The sequence below is a fragment of the Macaca mulatta genome, chromosome 10 (genome assembly GCF_049350105.2).
Source record: "Macaca mulatta isolate MMU2019108-1 chromosome 10, T2T-MMU8v2.0, whole genome shotgun sequence".
In the NCBI taxonomy this organism is placed as follows: Eukaryota; Metazoa; Chordata; class Mammalia; order Primates; family Cercopithecidae; genus Macaca; species Macaca mulatta.
Window position 1 is genome coordinate 83159435 of NC_133415.1, and position 20748 is coordinate 83180182.

Genomic DNA, 20748 nt, shown 5'->3' on the forward strand with positions numbered 1-20748 from the left:
GGCACAAGCAGCCTGTTCCACTGTGTCAACCCCCGATTTGGGCCCCAGCTGAGCCCTGCAGGACCAGCATGGAGCAGGGGCTCGGGCCTTCTCCATGCTTTAACCTGGGGACAGGCAAATCCCTTTAGACAGGGGTCTCATGCGTCAGCACACACCTGCCCCTGTCCCCCAAACACACACATCACACACACACAAACCCAGCCCCTCTTTTTTCTGTCATGCTGGGCCTGGCGGGACTGTCCCCAACTCAGGCTACTTGGGGAAATGCCCCTCCTATGAATGGTGAAAGGAGTCAGGTTGCCCCTTTGATATTTTATTTTATTTTATTTTTTATTTATTTTATTTTATCTTATCTTTTTTGAAACAGAGTCCGACTCTGTCGCCCAGGCTGGAGTGCAGTGGTGCAATCTTGGCTTATGCAACCTCCGCCTCCTGGATTCAAGTGATTCTCAAGCCTCAGCCTCCTGAGTAGCTGGGATTACAGGTGTGCACCACCATGCCCAGCTAATTTTTGTATTTTTAGTAGAGATGGGGTTTTGCCATGTTGGCCAGACTGGTCTCGAACTCTGACCCTCCTATGATCTACCTGCCTTAGCCTCCCAAAGTGCTGGGATTACAGGCGTGAGCCACTGTGCCCAGTCAGGTTGCCCCTTTTGAGTATCACTCCCATTGTCCCCCTCCACGTTCACCATCAGACCAACAGGGTAAGGCAGTGTGACACAGTAGAATGAGTCTGGGGTCTTCATCAGCTGTGGTTTTAAATCTAACTCCACCACTTAGAGTTGTTGGTCTCTGAGCCTTCGCTTCCTGAGCTGTAAAATGAGGAATGATAACAGCATCTCCCTCCTCGCTTCTTAAAGTGAGTTCTCGGGCCAGCACCCCGGCCCCATTCCAGAACTTTAGCATCAAAATCCACATTTTAACCCAAGATCCCTGAGTTAAATCCCTTTGTGTGCATATTACAGTTTGGGAAGCCCTGGCTGACCTCACAGGGCAGTTTTTGAAGATCTCCGAGTTCATGCACGTACAACCCTGGGCACACCATTCATGTTAAAACAGCTGCATGTGTCGAGAGGCGACAGCACCTCTTGTTTTTCATAAGCAGCCTCAGGTGATTCTGATGTGGGTTGAAATCTGAGATCACCACTGGCCATGAAATCAACAAATGTGAGTTTGAACCCCGGTTTTACCACCACGCTCTCCACCCCTGCGACCAGCCCATATAGGTCAATGTCTAAAGAGGATTCTGGCCAGAATGTCCAGCAGTGGCTGCAACTTAGCAGGTAATTTTTCTACATCCTTCCCAAGTCCCAGTTGCGAGGCAAGAGACTCACTCCTGAAGAATTTGAGAGATGGAGTGGGCATTTCATCCCCTGATTGAACACACACCTATTGATCTGCTCACTGTCTATTGGGTGTGAGGGGAGGATGGATGAGGAATGCAGAGGGGTCAGGGTCAGTCCTGGGGCAGCCTGCACTGCCACCATTTGGCCAATTTCCTGTCTCAGGTGAGGTCAAGTGGATGCTGAAGAAGGCCTCAGCACAGCACTGGCAACTTAGCAAGGCCTCAGTAGGTAAGGGACTCTGCATGGAGGACTGAGGAGGCGCACGGGGATATGTCGAGTATCCAGACTGCAGTGTAGCCTCAAGGATAACCCTCAGGTTCAGAGTCACACTGCCTGGGTTTGAATATCTGCTCCACTTCTTATTAAGTGACCTCAGGCAAGCAGCATAATTACTCTGAACCTCAGTTTCCTCCTCTCTGAAATGGGTGTGATAATAGTGCTTGAATCAGTTTTGCAGCCCCTCTATGCGGAATGGTAAGCAGCTATAAAAGAAATAATTGGTTAAGTGAGAAGGCAGGAGCTGCATACTTGGTCCAGTGTGCCGTGGCTCATCTCTGCCTTCCTGGAACTCATCTTTCACTGGTGGGAAAGAGACAACAGCACTTGCCAAATTTAGACCCTATCAGGTGGGGATAAATGGCATGAAGAACATAGCAACGTAGGAGAGGAGTGGGGTGTGGGTGTGATGCTGCTGCAGGCAGGAGGTCTGGGGGGATCACAGGGAAGGGGTGTTCTGTGAAAGGGCTGTATACGTAAGGTGACCCCAAATGCAGAAGGAGCTGAGAAACCAAAGAATGAGGCAGACAATTCCAATTTGTTGGTAAAGGGTTATTAGTTGGGGAACTTATGAACAGAGCAAGATCTTGGGCAGCCTCAAGATAGGTAGATCTCCAAGCTGTAACCCCCCAGACCCAGGGCTTATATATCTTGGGGAGAAAGGTCTGCGTGCTCTGAGAGGAGTGCGCAGGTGACTGGCACTGTGCTATGGGCGTCGTAGCCTATGATTCCTGCAGTGGCATCAAGGTTTGTTTTGGAGGAAAAGTGAAACCCGCAGCAAATAAGTGTTTCTGCATACAGACTAATGCTTCAGCTAGACATCTTGGAGGCATTACTGGACTCAAGGTTAGTCAGGAGTCGACGTGGCAGATTAGCATCTAAGAAGGAATCACTCTTGTCCCCACAAGGAGACATTTGAGGGAGGGAGCCTTGTGGGTGAATGTGGGAAGGGCCTTCCAGACAAAAGGAAGAGCAAGTGCAAAGGCCCTGTGGTGGGAGTGGTCTTGGCAGATGGGGAACATGGAGGATGAGGCCAGCATAGCCAGAGAAGGTGAGTGGTGGGGAAAGAGGGCAGGAGCAGGGAAGGGGGTCGGGGCAGGGAAGGTGGAGAGAAGTATTCCCGGACATATTTCAGAAGTAGAACTGACCGGATTCCTGATGTGCCAATAGTAGGATATGAAGGAGAGAGAAGAGACAAGGATGCCACTGAAGTCTTCAGCCCTGAGTGGAGTAGCCATTGACTGAAATGGACAGGAGAAGCGGGTTTGGAGGGCAAAGGATGAAAAGTTTCCATATTGGATGTGTGCCTATTCTTACTGTATTTTGAGAGTCTTATCTATCAGCCCCTTAGGTGTCCTGTATTGGCACCTTAGCAGGGATTTGCCGTCTGCTCCTTGCTCAAGCCCCGCCCTTTCTACCAATTGAGTACAATGTCATCTTGTACTCACCTCTCTTAGAAACCTTTCCTCCGTCTACACAAACCAGTCCCGCCCCTGGCCTCAGCTTCTGTCCCTACATCTGCCTGCCTAGAAAACCACCCCTGATGTCTCCAGTCTCTGGACTCTCACTCCCACCCTGCCTGGGTCCTTCACTTGGCTCTGAGCCCTGCTCGGTGGAGGTCATTGGCTTTCTCCACATTTGTATGGGCCTGGTCCTCCCAAACAGGCTGTGAGCACCCTAAGAGCAGTTTTTGAGAACCTTTATTGAGCCACCATTCATTCATTCATTTAAGAAATAATGAATAGGCATAATGGGTATAATCACAAATGGGTAGTTAATGGGCACCTACAATGTGCAGGGCTGTGGGAATTTAAAGGTGAGCAAGGCAAGCTGGGCCCAGCTCTCAAGGGAGCATCTCGCATGAATCAAGTAGTAACGGAGTGCTCGTTCATCTGCTGTGAGCTGTGCTAAGCACTTTGCGTGAATGAGTTCATGGCATCCCCACAACTGCCTGGGAGGTGGTTGCTACTATTGTCCCCATTTCACAGAAGAGAAGACCAAAGCTCAGAATAGTAAAGCCACTGGCCCAATATCACCCAGCTAGGAAGTGGTGGTTTGTCCGGCCCCAAAGCCAAGGCAACCACAACATTCTGCTGAATGCTCTGCCCTGCTGGTCCCCCCACCTCCTGAGTGCTGAGAAGGGTCCAGTGGGCTAGCAACCTCTAGCCCTGATCCCAGGGAGTTTCTAAGCTGGGAGTCATCTCCACGGCTCACCCCCTTGCTAGGGATGGTGCAATCCACCCCCAGGCAGAAATGTGCTGGGGGATCTTCTGAGCAAGCCTCCAGTGGTGGCGATTGCCTCCCATATGTGGAGGCCTGAGTGGGCAGGCGGGTGCCCAGATGTTGTTTATTTCCCTTGGTCATCGGTAACATGCATCCTGCACTGCCAGGCGGGCATCGGAGGATGCACTGCCCAGCACTGTCTGTGTGGGGCCCTCCTGCATGGTTCTGGGTCCTTCCCAAGGACAGAGCAGGGTCCTCAGCAGGGTCTGGCCCGCCTCAGTCTCACTGCCTTGGGGCAGGGGGCAGTGGTGTCTTGCTGTCCTTCCCCATCCTTCTTACCCCCCGGGAGTCCTCCAGGACAGCTGTATTAAATCCTTAGTTCACCATGACATGATGTTCTCATGCAAGACATACTTCCCGGGGCACACCCCAATTATGAAGAAACTCTACCCCCAAAAATGTTGGCATCAAAACCAAAAGCTCTGCACTGATTGTCAAAGCAGTTCCAGGATCACAAATGCCAACACAGGCAGGGTGGGTGGTGATAATAATGGTAGTAACAGTGATGTAATGGAGACCCGCTTGAGTGTCAGCCCTGCCCAGGCCCCCACAGCACATCTGGGAGGTCAGCCAGGAGGATTCCTGTTTTACAGATGAGAAAACTGAAGCACAGAGAGGTTAATGCACTGGTTCAAGGTCACATGGCAAAGGTAAGGGGCAAAGCTGAAATTTCAATCCAACCAGTCTGGCTCTTAACCCTATTTCACACTAGTAGTTCTCAAAGTGTGGGCCCAGGGCCAGCAAAGGTCAGCATCACCTGGGAACCTGTTAGCCATGTGGATTCTCAGGCCCTGCCTAGACCTACTCAATCAGCAACTCTAAGGTAAGGCCCAGCAGCCTGTGTTTTTAACAGGCCCTCTAGGTGAATCTGATGCATGTCCAAGTTTGAGAACCCCTGCTCTACGTTGTGTTCTACTGTGAGTGAGGGAAGTGGGTGTTAAGAGGTAGCTCAAGGAAGAGAACGCAGGGCAGCTGACCTTTGCCCTCAGTAACTGGAATACAATAGAGAGGGGTAGGGTCTGCAGTAACCTGGGGAGCATGTGCCTTATTGATGTACCTCTAACCACTCGCTGCCCTGTGACAGCAGACCCAGTGTTGGCAGATGTTCTGACTTTTTCCAAGGAAGTTCAAATTCCCGCTTTTTAATGTGAAATCTCTTGATTTTTTTAAATGCTAGAAATCTATCCAAATTAGTCTTGTTTTTAAAAATGTATGGGGCTAGAGTTTCTGGCTTGGGTATTAAGGAAATTTCAATGAGAGTCTCACTGTGGGCTGCTGAGGACACGAGCTTGCACAGGAGAACGTGACATTTTCAGGGCCCCAGATGTCACCCTGCACTTTTTGACCCCCTCAGGGAAGTTCTGCAGAGTGAAGGCAGATGGAAGATATGATATGGCAGAGATGACCCTAAATTCACTCAAAACCCTGAAATGGAAAAAAAAAATACAGCAATCACTTGCACATGTTGAGCCATTGACTCCTGTTGAAACAAGGTGCTTAGGGCAGTTCTCAGGATATGGGTGACTCTGAGCTTAGGGACCCTTGTTTGAAGAACACAGGTTATTCCCTGTTCCCAAAAGAAAGAATAAGCCTGCCCTTCACCTAGGACCAAAGCTGCTGGCTAATATCTCTGCCCTGAGCACGTCACCATCCAGAGGGCAAAAGACCATGTCCCTGGAGCCTGCTGGCCTCCTTCCAGCCTCACCAACATCTCTGCCTTCTTTTTGCTCACCTGGGAAAGAGGAGAAGGGTCCAGATGTTGGTTGACAGTCCCACTATGTGTCACGATGGTGAGGGAACGGGGAGGGAACCTAGGTTTACAGAGGAGCACCTACTATGTGCCAGCACTTGCTGGTTTGCACATCCCTCATAACAAGTCACGTGGAGGTAGGAATTGCTGCCACAATTTTTCAGATGGGGAAACTGAGTCCCACAGAGAGGAGGGGACTTGTTCAATGAGTGATGGGGCCAGGATATCAATCTGGGAACCTGCATCATTACACATCTTTAGATTTTTAAGTCCCATGAGGGCAGAAAACACATCATTCTCAATATAATAATGGTATTATTTATGAGATGCCTGCTGCAGGTGGTCTGAGCTAACAGTTTTTCATGTACCATCTCCTTTAATCACAACAGCCCTGCAAAATAAGCATTTTTATTCCCATTTACAGCTGGAAAAACTGAGGCTTGTAGAGGTAAAGTACCTTGCCCAATGTCACACAGCTCCCCCAAAGCTCATAACCATTGAGTCCCAGCAATGGACCTGACCCAGAATAGGGGTTCAGTAATTGTTTGTTGAATGAATGAGTGAATGAATGAATGGATCACTGAACCATGGGTTAATGCATGCATTCAGAGTTGTCATAAGCCTTTATCACTTTGCAAACTGTCAAATCTGGTGTGTTTGATTCCACTGTCATTCTCCATAAAATGGACATCTAAGTCTGGACTTATCCCTCGGGTGCTTGGGGAAACATGGAGTGACTCAGATTTCATTCTAAGCCTCTCCAGCTGCTGGAGCAACACAGGGCCATGCTTTTGTGGCCTACTGGTGTTTTGACTGAGGGAGGATGGTCTTGATTATGGGAGACGTTTGTTAATGGAAATTACATGGGGTGCCTGCCATCCACTGTGATGTCCCAAGAAAACTTGGGGAGGTTGCAATTACAGCTTAAATGCTTTTAAAATGTGCATCTCGGCTGGGAGAGGACAGCGATGGAGGCCGAGATGTGTAGAAGGACCCAGGGGGTTTCAAAGTGTGCTCCCTGGAGCCTCAGTGTCCCCTGGAGCACCAGGGTGATCAGGTTGGGTAGGTGGTGCTCCAGGCTCCTCATTCGTGCCAAAGCAGAGCTGCTCCACCGTGATCTGTTTGCTGCCAAAGCAGAGCTGCTCTACCGTGATCTGTTTGCTATCTAGTGAGCTACATCCATTTTTATTGTAGTTTGACAGAAGAAAACTAGCTCAAGTGAAAAAGTCACTTTATTTGGAGCTATGGGACCAGCCAAGCTTTGGGAAGGACTGGGAGGCAGTGAGAAACTTTTTCTGTCTTAAGGAGCCCATGAGGTTCTGGTTGCCGCTTCTCTCTCTGCATCTGATTTATTTGTCTCTCTCTACTTCTATATTAGTCGGGAATCATTTGGTTGCAAGTGACGGAAAACCTAACTCAATGTGACTTGAGAAAAGAAGAGAATTTATGGATCCCCAGGGTGGATCCACATGCACAGATGACTCTTTTTGGTCTTTGTCTGTGTCTCCTGGCTCTGCTTCTGCTGTGTGGTCTCCATTCTCCAGAAGCTCTTCCCTCATGTGGCACCCACCAGCTCTGATCTATATCCTCCTAGATCCAAAGATAGGAAAGGAAAACACACATCTCCACACACATCTGTTGACCTCAGCAAAAACCCCAAGACTAGCTCTCGTGGGGATGCACACCTGTGTCTGAACCTACAACCACTGTAGTCAAGGGGACCTGATGCTCTGATTGTCCAAGCCCAGGTTAAGTGCATCTGGGTGGAGATGGCAACACATGAACCTCAAAGCCAGACAGTGCAGAGGAGCGGGGCCTCTGTTAGCTAGTGCCCACCAAGGCTTGTCACACATATGCATCGGAACACCCTACCCTCCCACCTGCAGATAGCCTTAGGTCAAGGCCAGCCCAGACCATTGTCCATCAGCCAGGAGAGGGAAGGTCTAATTGGTCCATCCTGGAAAAGACAGCCATTGGCTAGGGTCAGAGTCATGCCCTACAAACATGATTACTGGGGCCAGTTCTCAGGGAAAGGAGACTGTGAACAGGGAAGACACTTCCAAAATTCCTGTTACATTTATTTTGGACTTGTTAAAGTGCACATTCCTGGCCCAAAGCAGACACTTTACAAGCCTCTCTGGAGATCGTTATGCACAGTCAAGTTTAAGAACCATCGTTTGGATCTTTCTAGAGCAACGCTGTACAGACTCTTGTCATCACTGATGATTCACAAAGTGAACATTCAAGTGCCTACACCCATGACTTTAGGGTAGGGGGTAGAGAGAGGCAATAGCACTGCTTTTCTAATGAGTTACAGAGACATGATGAAACACCAGACAGGCTATCAGAAGTCGAAAAGCAAGAGGTGCCATTACAACATAGAGGCACAAGAGGGCATCCTAGCCAACTGCCAGGGTCAAGGATGAGGCCGGAAAGAGCCACTACCCTTCAAAGACTGGGGTGTTGAAGGATGCTAAACACCATCCTGCGAGCCAACACTCTTTGAGGTCTGGGAGGGTCTTTGTTGGGTTCTTTGGCCTTCAGCATATACCCAAGCTTTTTGAGGTCAGGAGTTCGAGACCAGCCTGGCCAACGTGGTGAAACCCCGTCTCTACTAAAAATACAAAAAAAAAAAATTAGCTGGGCTTGGTGGCGGGTGCCTGTAATTCCAGCTACTCGGGAGGCTGAGGCACAAGAATCGTTTGAACCTGGGAGACGGAGTTTGCAATGAGCTGAGATCGTACCACTACACTCCAGTCTGGGCAACAGAGTGAGATTCCAGCTCAAAAACAAACAAACAAACAAACAAACAACAACAACAAAAACAAATAGTACTGTAACTCTAACAGAGGACTGAGGCTTCTTTGCAGTTTGGCTGCCTGCCTTTGGGGAAAGCTCCACCCCTTCTGGCCTCAGTGTCCCCAGTTGAAACTGCAGGAGTCATGCTGAGTGACCTCTAAGCTCTTCTAAGAGCAGTAAGAGCTTTGCTTTGTCTCCATCTTGACCTGTTATCTCATCCTGCTTTGCTGTCACTTCTGTGGACTTCAATTCCTCCCACCAGGCTGTTTGTCCTATAGGGGTAGGGGCCATGTGTGGCTCACCCCCATGGCCCCAGGCTCTGCCTGACACAGGAGGCCCTGGACAGATGCTCTAAGAGGGCAGCGTGGGGCAGAGTGATGTGGGTCCACCCCTGCCGATTCTGTGTGACCCTGGACATGTCGTTTCACCTCCTTGATTCTTGGTTTTTCTCAGCTGCAAAATGGGCGGCAACACCATGTCAGGGTGTGAGTCTCTGTCCACAGATTCATTTTGCAGGAAATGCTACTTTGTTTTTCTGTAATTTAACAAAATTTGTAATTTGAAGTCCTATTCTGTCAGGTGGTAGAGATCACCGCAAGTGAACTGAGGGTCCCCTTGCTCTTTGGTAGTGGGGTCGCATCTCAGGTCCAGTGGGCTTCCACAGTGCCGAGGCACAGAGCAGGGCACCTTGGTCTCCACTGATGTGACTCTGTGCTGACTTGCGTGGCAGAAGACCTGACATCATCAGTCAGTGTGCGTCAGAAAGGCCCAGTGACCTAAACAAATGGGCAATGCTTTCCTTCCTTCCCCAGGAAATAATCTCAGCGGTGGGCAGTCCTGGGTTAATACAGCCACACCAAGCTATCTTTCTGTAAGATCCCTCTGCCTCCTGGATCTGCCATGGCTCCACTCTCAAGCCTGCAGTCCTGCAGGTGGAAGGGAAAATGGGAGGAGAACAGTGCCAGCATTTCCCAAGGGGCTACGCAGGGCATGCCCGCTCACATCCCATTGGTCAGAGCATAGGCACATGACCACATATAGCTGCAAAGGGCCTGGGAAATGTAGTCTTAGAGGACGTAAACTCTGCTTAATATCAGGGTTCTGGCCAGGCGCTGTGGCTCAGGCCTGTAATCCCAGCACTTTGGGAGCCTCAGACAGGAGGATTGCTTGAGCCCGGGAGTTTGAGACCAACCTGGGAAACATGGCAAAACCATTTCTCTACCAAAAAAATATGCAAATTAGCCGGGCATGGTGATGCACACCTGTAGTCCTAGCTACTAGGGAGACTGAGGAGGGAGGATTGCTTGAGCCCGGGAAGTCCAGGCTTCAGTGAACCAAGGTCGCGCTACTGCACTCCAGCCTGGGGAACAGAGCAAGACCTTGCCTCAAAAAATAAAATAAAAATCAGGGTTCCACTACTGAGGACGAGGGGAGAGTGGACGAGGGGATGACTAACAAAGTGTGCAGAGGCACGAGTCTCCAATGCTCTTGGAACCCAAGTCCCCTGTCTTCAGAATTTGTCACCTTCCCCTGCTCAAGACCTCAGCTTGAAGATGGTACAGGGCTTGGGAGGGGAGCTAGTGGAGAAGGAGAAGAAAGAATGTAGACCTCCTCCTGCCCCAGGACACAGTAGAGGCTAAATTCTTTTGTTCTTTATGCATTTTTAGGGTGAACTATTTCAAACCTAAAGTCAAGAATTTAAAATAATACAATAAACATTTGTGTGCCACGATCCTGAATTCAGTGTTGGTTAGTCTCATGTCTTCTGCTCTGAATACATATTTACAAGTAACAAATGCTACAAAATATTGCTTTGCAGGTCCTTGAACTTTATATAAATGGCTCTTACTATATGATTCACCGCGCACCTTGCTTTTTTCCTCTCAGCCCCATCTTTGAGCTGTGTCCACAATGATAACTGTAGCTACCTCAGTCATTTATCATGGCTGGATTGTGTATGTGGTATCTGGCAGTGGTGTATGAATATACCACAATGTATTTATTCCTTTGGCAGAGCGTTAGCTTTTTGCAGTTGTTTGCTATTAAATAATGCTGCAATAAATATCTTTGTCTCTTTCTACACATATACAAGGGTTTCTCTAGGTCAGTGGTTCTGAGAGCGTGATCCCTGGACCAGCAGCATCAATATCACCTGGGAACCTGTTAGAAATACAAATTCTCAGACCTACTGAATCAGACGTACCGGTGGTGGAACGCAGTGACCTATACTCCAACAAGCTCTCTAGGAGCTGCTGTTGTGCACCAGAGTTTGAGAACTGCTGCTCTAGGGTATACACCAGAAGCTAATTTGCTACATTTAGAAAAGAGACATTAGGCCAGGCGTCGTGTCTCACATCTATAATCCCAACACTTTGGGACCCTGAGGCAGGAAGATCACTTGGGGCCAGATTTCAAGACCAACCTGGGAAACAGAGAGAGATCATCTGTACAAAAAATTTTTTTTAATTATCTGGGTGTGGTGGCACATGTCTGTAGTCCCAGCTACTTAGGAGGCTGAGGCAGGAAGATTGCTTGAGTCCAGGAGTTTGAGGCTGCAGTGAGCTAGGATCATGCCACTGCACTGGAGCCTGGGTGACACAGCGAGATCCTGTCAAAAAAAAAAAAAAAAATTTAACACAAAAAAGAAAAGAGACATCTTCAGATTTATTAGGTACTGCTAGATTTTTCCACAAAGTTGACACTCTTATCTAAGGTGAAAAGGTGAAGGTTTCCTCTCATTCTTGCCAGCTCTTGGTAGTATCAGAATCTGAATCTTTTGCTGAGTAAGAAGTCTGGACTCTGCTAAATTCTCAGTGGATGTTCTTATCTCTCTGACTCTGGGAATCCCCCTTACAACATCACACTTGCTCTCTGCCCTCAGGTGCCTGCCAGGTATGCAGCTCCAGAACACAAAAATCTTTATTCTGCTTTCCTGTTGCAGTTTCTCATCCCAGGGCAAGAAAATTGAGGGCATTGCCAACTTTGGCTGGGAACAGGATCCCAGGGTACACGTTAGTACCCTGGATCAGTCAGGCTCCTGAGTTATAAGCCACAGAAATAGGGTTATCAGCAGGATGTGGGGCCTCCCCGAATCCAAGGAACGGAAGATGAGGTTTGGGGACGTAGCAGTACTCATCCGAGAGCTGGAGCAGGAAGGAAGGAACAGAGGGACTGAGGGATGGAAGGGTGAGAGAAAGGCCTCAGCCAGGGCTAGGCAGAGAGCCTGCTCTGCCTCCACCATGAACCCCATTTCTGTGTGACCCTCACTCTTGAGTCCCACTCCCAGGACTGGAGTCACCAGAATGTGTATCTGGCCAGACTTTCGCTAGCTCTTACCTGCTGCCAACTTAAAGAAGGGCCAGACCTCTTTTGGTTTCTGTTCCGGGGGAAGGTGCCAGGATGTGCTCCCCATCAGGACCTTGCACAATGGGGAATTCCTCTAAAAGGGAGATGGGGCACCAGTAGGAAGAGGGGAGCATCTGGGAGCTGGAGAGCTAAGAATGTTTCCTGCTGGGTGGTCTTGGGGCTCAGATGAATCAAGGCGCTAACCGGATTATGAACCAGTCTGACCCTAATGACATATAAACATGAAACCATTTACTGTTTCCCCAATTGCCACCTCTCAAAAGCTGCACTATCCTTTCCTGTCACTTAATGACACCTGGTCATTTTCTGACTCTCCCCCACCTCCTACTCCCAGTGGTCTCCCCTGATGCCTCATACTGCTGGGGCACGTCCCAGCAACCAGCCCTCTTGTGCCAGGCAGCAGGAATACCACCTAAGCCCGGCTACTCCCAAGGTGCCCCTAACCACTGAGAAACCCCTCACGCGTGCCGGGAAGGATGTGCAGCCTCTTCTACCACACTCTCCCCCTCAGCTCTGCCCTTCTGTCTCCCGGTCTCCTTTGTCTGCTCAAAGAGGAATGGGAAGGGGGCAGATTCACAGGACTATGGACATGAGTTTATGTCCAAGCAAGACACGAGATGCTGGCACCTTCTCGCTAGCACCTCTTGTCTTTGTAAGTTTCTCTGGCATCTCCTCACTTCGTTGGGAGGGTTGGGAACAGAGGAAAAGTCACAGCACCACAACTCACTTCTTTTTATTTTCTTCTTTTTTGGAAACATGGCTTCATTCTGTCTCTCAGACTCGAGTACAGTTGCACAAACACAGCTCACTGCGGCCTTCCCAGCTCAAGTGATCCTCCTACCTTAGCCTCCCAAGTAGCTAGGACTACAGGTGTGTGCCACCATATCTGGCTAATTTTTGTATTTTTCTTGTAGAGACAGGGTCTCGCCATATTGCCCAGGCTGGTCTCAAACTCCTGGACTCAAGCAATCCTCCCACCTTGGCCTCCCAAAGTGCTGGGGTTACAAGCATGAGCCACTGTGCCTGGCCAGGCTGTCAATTCCTAACTCCCATGAGTTCCTCCCTGCAAGTGTTCAGCTTAATCAGCGTCCTGGGGTGATGGTCAGGGTAACAGAGACTCCTTATGAGCCTGGGAAAGCTCACTTAAGATTCTAGAGCACTTTCCACCTCTTTTTCCCCAGCTTTGACTCCTGAGTACCAATTCTGGGGCAACAAAAATTTTTCTCCTTAAATACATTTATCCCATTGCTATTCCTGATGATGGTGGGAGCCCTTGCTGATGGTGACAGTGAGAAATGGAGTATTGTTGAGTATTGTTCAGGAATCCAGCAAGAGGGTGAGGGTCTCACCCCACCCCGCTCATGCATGTGCACCCACACACACTCACACTTTACTTTGGTAAAGATTAAGTTTGCTTGTGAGTAATGGAAAACTCCAAATAACAGTGATTTAAGCAAGGTAGATGTTGATTTCTCTCTCATGTAACAGTCTACACAGGCCGGCTAGGGCTAGTACAGCAGTTCTGCCTTCCTCAGGGACCCAGGTGTTTTTTATCTGATTTTTCCACCGCCTCACAGGACACAGTTTCCACCTCATGATCTAAAATGGCTGCTTGTGCTCCAGTCATTGTTCACATTCCACCCAACAGAAAGGATGAGGGGATGACAAGGGGCACACCCCTGCCCTTTAAGGCAGCTTTCTTGAAGTGGCACATGCTACTTTACCTTACATCTGATGGGCCAGATTTTTGTCACATGACCATATTTAGTTGTAAGGGAAGCTGGGAAATGTAGTCTTTTGTTTGGGTGGCCGTGTGCCCAGTTGCTATCCCAATGAGACCATCTCAGCTGTTCATATATATGGTTTGACCATCTCTCTCTCCCTTTCTCCCTCCTTCTGTCCTGGTCTGGCGGGCAGTGGGCACTGGCCTGGGGGGCAACTGCACGGGCTGTATCATCTGCTCAGAGGAAAATGGCTGTTCCACCTGCCAGCAGAGGCTCTTCCTGTTCATCCGCCGAGAAGGCATCCGCCAGTACGGCAAGTGTCTGCACGACTGTCCCCCTGGCTACTTCGGCATCCGCGGCCAGGAAGTCAACAGGTGCAAAAGTACGTGGCTTCTCCCTTGTTCTATGCTAGTGCTGGGCTCCTAGACACGGCGGGCTTAGATCCCGCCCTCTCATCTCAACACAGACAGCAGGGAAGTAGATGCATGTTTAAGCCCAGACGCTGAGATACGTGCCTGCGTCCAGGCTGGCTCTGCAGCCTAAGGCAAGTCTGTCCCCTCTCAGCCTTAATTAGCACTAATAGAGCAGGGAACTTTCACTACTACCCTAGTTTGTAGTGTGGCCTTAGTCATGTAACTCACCTTCTCTGGTCCTAGCCCAAATAGGAAAAGGAGTCCTAATTCCAGGCTCTAATTTTTGCTGTAACTTTGGGCAAATCATCACTATTTCTGATGTGAAAAAGAAGCAGGGAGTCCTCACTCCAGCCCTGATTTACCGGTGACTTCAAGCAAGTCACTCACTCTCTCTGAGCCTCCCCTCAAATGAGAAAGGGAGTTCTCTTCACATACAGCCCAGTTTGACCTTGGCCAAGTCTGGGCTTCAAAGGAGATACTGAGTCCTGACACAAATGCTACCAAGCCTGCTACTACCCAGAGGCCCTCCCACCTCGGGCAGACCCAGTGGGCCCCATCCTTGGCAATCTCCCTCACCCAGGGTATCCCTGGCTCTGTTACAGAATGTGGGGCCACTTGTGAGAGCTGCTTCAGCCAGGACTTCTGCATCCGGTGCAAGAGGCGATTTTACTTGTACAAGGGGAAGTGTTTGCCCACCTGCCCGCCAGGCACTTTGGCCCACCAGAACACACGGGAGTGCCAGGGTGAGTGACCTCCCCGCCCTGACCCTGCCCCCCACCTCCCTGGAGTGGGGGCTTGGTGAGAGGTGTTGGGGACCTGGAAGAAATCCCAGTAGAATGCCATATGGTTAGGGGAGGCCGAGCACCACCATGTCAGGTACACCAGATACCTACACATAGTAACTGTGTTACACTAGAGCCAATGTAACCACCATTACTATGATTACTACTGCAGCCAACACTGGCATCGTTGTTAATGCCAAGGAAATCAGCAGAGTGCAGAAGAAGAGCACTGATTTTTGTTTGTTTCTTTGTTTGTTTGTTTTGTTTGAGATAGGGTCTTGCTCTGTCGCCCAGCTGGAGTGCAGTGGCATGATCATAGCTCACTGCAGCCCCAAACTCCTAGGCTCAGGGAATCCTCCTGCCTCAGCCTCCCGAGTAACTGGGACCACAGGCATGTACCACAACAGCTGGCGATGCGTTTATGTTTTTGCAAAGACTGGCTCTTGCTATGTTGCCCAGGCTGCCCCTGGGACTCAAGCAGTCTTCCCACCTCAGTCTCCCAAAGCACTGGGAGTACAGGTATGAGCCACCACACTGGCTGAGCACTGATTTTAGAAAAGAACGGGCCTGGGGTCCAATCCTAGCTCTAAACCTTACCCTTTAGTGATCTTAAGCAAACCACCTCAGCTCTCTTTCCTTCAGTTTCTCCAAACGTTAAAAAAAAAAAAAAAAAGACAATAGAACATAGAGCCTACCTCGTGGGGAGGAATTGTTATGAGGATTAAGTGAATTAGTACAATTTAAAGTGCTCAGTACAGCAGCCAGCACACAGTAGGTGCTCAGTACATGTCAGTATCAGTGTTATTACTGCTCTGATTATTTCCTGACAGCTCATTGTCATACTCCTGCCTGTGAGCCCTCTTCTGTCCCTGGACTAGGCTGCTCCTTGGCATTCTCATCTAAACTGTGCATCTCTGCCCACGCATTCCCTCCGGGCTCACATTCATGGTCATTCCAGCTGCTGATGGCCCCTGACTCCGTGTCTCCAGCCTCCCTGAGCAGCAGACCCTTACCTCCACTGCCCCCTGGGTTCCTTCTTTCCACTCCCACCGCCACCGTCCACCGCCTAACGCTTCCTCTGGGTTTCCTCTGGGTTTCAATAACCAGCTCCCTGATCCCTGGGTGGCCATGCCTGAGATGCAGACATCACTGTTGACTCTTCTCTCTCCCTCACCCTCTATTCAGTCCAGTCTGTTCATGTATTCACTCCGAAAATATCTACTGGAGCATCTGCTATGGCCAGGCACTTTCCTAGGTGCTGGAGACATGTTAGAGAACAAAACAAAGCCTCTGCACTCATGGACTTGGCATTTCAGTGGAGAGACAGAAGCGACACCCAAGAACAAATGCATAATATTTCGGGTGGCAGGAGGAACTTTGGGGGGAAAAAGAAGCAGCACAAAGCTCCCAAACCCACACCATCCAGCTCATCCCTTTCTCCCCACCCCAGCCCCACCCATTTGTTTCTCCCCTCTGTGCCCTGCTCTTCCCGCCTTCTCACCACCCCCTGCCTATTGCCAGGATTCTGGCCACAGCTCCTGCCCGTCTCCTGCCTCAGCTCTCAGTCCCTCCAACCCACTCTCCACTCAACAGCAGAGGGAGTATTTCAAAATGACAGTCTGCTCAATTTCTTTTCCTCCCAGGACCCTTCAGTGGCTCCCACTGCCCTCGGGCGGAGTTTACCCAGGACCTGGGCAATCTGTCCCATCTGCCAGTCTTTCCACCCCCAACATTTTTTTCCTCCTCCATTTGAGCTCATTCTCCGGCCTGCCCAGTTCCGGGCCAAATCATCTTGGGGACTGTGGTGGGGTTATGCCTTCACCCAGAGCACCTCCTGTCCCTCCCTGAGCCTGACTAGGCTCCCCTTCCCTGCCATCCCACCCCCACTTCAAGACCCAGTCCAGGAGTTTCCTCCCCTACAACCCAACCCATGCCGCCTCTGGGGTCCCACAGTGCCTGCGCTTCCCTCATCACGGCGGTGTCCAGATGGTGAATTCCAGGAGGCCTGCAGACCCTGGTCTGTCTTGTCTGCTGCTGCTCCCTGAGCACCCAGAATAGCGCCTAGCACACACCGGGTGCTCAGTCTTTACTTGTCAAACGTGTGCATCTAACAAGGTCTGGGCCCCACTGCGTCTTCAACTTGCTGTGTCTGCTGTGTGAGCCTCTTGCTGCGTTCCCTTAGCAAATCCCTGCTCTAGGCCTCAGTGTCCAGATCTACAAAAATAGGAGTATTCACAGCTACTCGTATTCTGTGCCTACTTCTCATGGACTTTTAAAATAATCAAAGTATATGTGTGTGTGTGTGTGTGTGTGTGTGTGTGTGTGTATTTTAATTACCCCCTATGAAGAACTTTTATGTCCATGGCCTCCTTTTTCCTCCTTCCAAAGTTGATTAAAGACACATGATCAAGTTTAAAACCTGTGTCTGGGTCCTAAGGACTTCCCAGGTGACCTTCCAGCCTCCTCTCCTGCCCCCACTTCCTGAGACTTCACTGCCAACTCATGCTGCCCCATCTCCCAAACATGGTGGGCCGGGCTCCCACGGCTTTACATACTTGCCTGGAATGGGCTTCCTTCTTCTCACCTGATGAGCTTCCCTCTCTCCCTTTCACTCATACATCATCTCCTCCAGGAAGCCTTCCCCTTTAAAGCTAAGCAGTCGGCCACTCTGTCTTCAGGCCCATATTAGTCTGTGCATGCATTAGCTTAGCTCTCATTCCAGGCTCTTATAAATAACTTTTAAATGTCCCCCCTCTGCTCCTAGCAGGTGGAAGTGGTGTCTTCAGTCTTCAGAGAGCTGAACCCCTCAAACCCTGCCCTTATTCTGTGCCTACTGAAGGACCCTCACTGCCGGCTGACCCTGCCTGTCTGTCTCTCCTTTCACTCCACAGGGCAGTGTGAACCGGGTCCCTGGGGCAGCTGGAGCCCCTGCGCGTACAACGGAAAGACCTGCGGCTCGGCTTGGGGCCTGGAGACCCGGGTACGAGAGGCTGGCCGGGCTGGGCATGAGGAGACAACCACCTGCCAGGTGCTTTCTGAGTCAAGGAAATGTCCCATCCAGAGGCCCTGCCCAGGAGGTGAGCCCCAGGACAGGCACATGAGGCTGTGGTGGGAAAGGCCCACAGGGGCAGAGTGGACTCAGGACACTGCCCCACAAATAGTACCTATGAGACTGCCTGAAAGGCCACCATTAGCCATGCCATCATGCAGAGTACACATCGTCTTCCCTGGTGTCCTTTCAAAGGAGGACCTTCCTTGCTGGGTTCAGTCCCAAATACATTAGGGAAATTGAGCTGGCCAGGAGTTCCCAACCCTCTCAAACTGAACACCCCCCTTTTAATAAGAAGGATTTGGGAATACCTTCTATACCATTCTTAATGAAGTTCATGGAGAATGTAGCCTACTTACAAAGTTAAATTTTTTTTATCGGTATAGTGCCCAACTGTAATATAGAGGAGAAAGAAAAGAAATTTCATGAAAGCGCTTGGCCCAACATACCAGCAGACACTTAGGGAAGCACAATCCCAGCGAAGACTGCAGCCGTGGTCAGCGCCCCAAGTGCGTGGCCGCATTGCCATCAGAGATGCGATTTCCCAAAAGTGACCAACCGTTAGTAAGGTCCAACCAAATTGATCTCTGATTGACACCACACTCGCAATGCCCTAGAGTCTTCAGTGAATGCAAGTGTTCGAAATCACTTGGCAGTCATGAGTAAAACAGAATTCAGCTCCCAGCAAGCAGACTTTTCAGCTACATGAGGGTGGGGCACGGTGTGAGAGAACTGGATGGAATGGGGGACAACTCGTCTTTGCGGGGGACTGTCCCACACTGCATCCCGATTGCTGTCCACTGAATGCCACAGGAACCCCCTTCACCGTGGCATCCAAGACCACTACACGTATTTCCAAAATGTCTGGGAGCTATTAAGGACCACTGATTTACATAGAAGAGAAGCCACAGGGTGTGTTTGGTAAGATGTGAATGGTGAGTAGTAATTACGCGGAATTGGCAGTGTTGACTGGGCACTGTGCCAAATTCTCTATAATTGTTAACTCATGTAATCTTCACAATGATGCTGTGCGGTAGGTGTTACTAACATTATCCCCATTTTACAGATGAGGGGACTGAGGCCCAGAGAGGTTGAGTCATTCACCTAAGGGTCACAAAGCCAGGGAGCTGTGGACCTAGAATTCAAACATAACTCGTCATGCAAACAGGAATCTAAAGTCATGATGAAGGATGAGGGACCTGGAGCCAGGCCACCCGGGGCACCCAGGTGGGATGTAGTGGAGCCAGGATTTGAACTCAGGGACCCTCCTCTTTCAGAAGGACTTGTGCTGTTTGGGTTGGGAGTGCAGATAGCAGAGATGGGAGCCTTTGGGAGTCATACTGGGCAGGTGAGGACGGAGTGAGGTTGAGATGGAACCAGAGAACCAGAGCCAGGGAAGCAGTCACACAGGAGGCAGACAGTTCTCCCGCACTCATTACCACATCGCACCTCTCATGGCTCCAAGAGCTGGGGGTGAATGGCTGTGGGGGGGTCATGAGGGGAAAACTCTTCCCCCAGATAATAATAATCGCAACAACAGCAAACATTCGTAAAGCACCTACTATGTGCTGGCTGTGCTCAGTGCTGTAAGACGTGACTCTAATCCTTGCAACAACCCCACTGTAGCTCCCTGCATCATCCAGGTCTCGGCTGCAGCAGCTCCTCCTCAGAGAGGCTTCCCATGAGTCCCCCTCCCAGGAGTCATTTTCCATCGTATCACATGGTAGCACTTGCACCCTTCTGAAATGAGCCTGCTCATTCTCGCGTTTGCTTTGTTCAGTGTTTGTTTTCCTCCCTAGAGTGTGATCTCCAGTGAGGGCAAGGGCTTTGTCTGCCTTATTCACAACTGTCTATCTAGTGCCTCTAACAGAGTCTGGCACATAGTCGGTGTCCAGTTAATACTTGTTGGATGAGTGGATGGATGGGTGGGTGGGAGGGTAGATGGCTGAGTGCACAGGTGGCTGAGTGGGTAGGTAGATGGGTGGATAGGAGGGTAGATGGGAGGGTAGATGGGTGGATGAGTAGGTAGGTGGATGATTAGGTGGGTGGGTAGGTAGGTCTGTAGGTGAACAGGTGGATGGATGGGTGATGGGTGGGTGCCTAGGTGGATGGATGGGTCATTGGGTATGAAGGTGGGTATGGAGGTAAGCAGATGAGTTAACAGGTGGACGGCAATTCAGTGGATGGCAATCGGGTAGGTGGGTAAATAAGTGGAGGGATGGGTGGGTGACTGTATGGGCACATGAGCAGCTGTCAGGCAGGCCTAGGGAAGGGGTAGGGACACAAAGCCACTGGCCCCCACACCCCCACATCAGAGCTGGCAGGGCCACTCAGGCAGCACCCACACCCCATCTCCAGATGCAGTCCTACCTGAGGCCTGCAGAGTCCGCTCCACAGCGCAGAGTGGGATTTGGCTTCAGTGCTCCCCAAGGGCTCAGAGTGGGCATGGGGAGTCCCAAAAGTGGGCAGCCTGGCCTTAGCTCCTTGACTCTGCTCTGCAGAGGAAGGAGCCAGGACTGGAGCCACAGTCCTGACTCTTGGGGAGACAGGTACACAGTTGACACCTAAGGAATAAAACTGCCCTTCCCTTGCCACTAGGCTGGGAGGGTCTCTAGCGGCCTAGCTGCACACCTTCAGAAAGTGACTTGTGGAGCCTCAGGTTCATCGTGTTCAAATGGACACACAGCTCCTTGCGGGGAACTGAAGGGGGCCCAAGCAATGTAGAAGAATGTCCTGGGTGTGGAGACACTTTGTAAAGCAGAAACTTAGGGCTGACCTCGCTCCCAACCATGCTGTGGTCTTCTCACCTGTCAATAACAATGACAAGCAACTGCTCAGAAGAACTCCCCGGGCAGCAGGCACAGCCAGAATGGAGGTGGAAAGAATAAAGGAAATAAAGAAGAAAAAGAAAGGAAAGGTAGACTGGCACAGAAAAATGATAGAAGGGTGGAGAGAAAGAG

At 50.3% G+C, this 20748-nt stretch overlaps 1 protein-coding gene across 2 annotated transcripts in view; it reads left to right on the top strand.

Moving 5' to 3' along the window:
• Window positions 1-20748, top strand: part of RSPO4 (R-spondin 4) — a 43053-nt gene that overhangs the window by 20093 nt on the left and 2212 nt on the right. Inside the window, exons 2-4 of one of the 2 annotated variants that reach the window (XM_028828762.2) lie at window positions 13738-13926; window positions 14560-14700; window positions 17631-17816. In XM_028828762.2, the coding sequence (XP_028684595.2) occupies window positions 13738-13926; window positions 14560-14700; window positions 17631-17816 (516 nt within the window). The remainder of the gene's footprint in view (window positions 1-13737; window positions 13927-14559; window positions 14701-17630; window positions 17817-20748) is intronic. The other variant, XM_001112556.5, reaches the window with a different exon arrangement.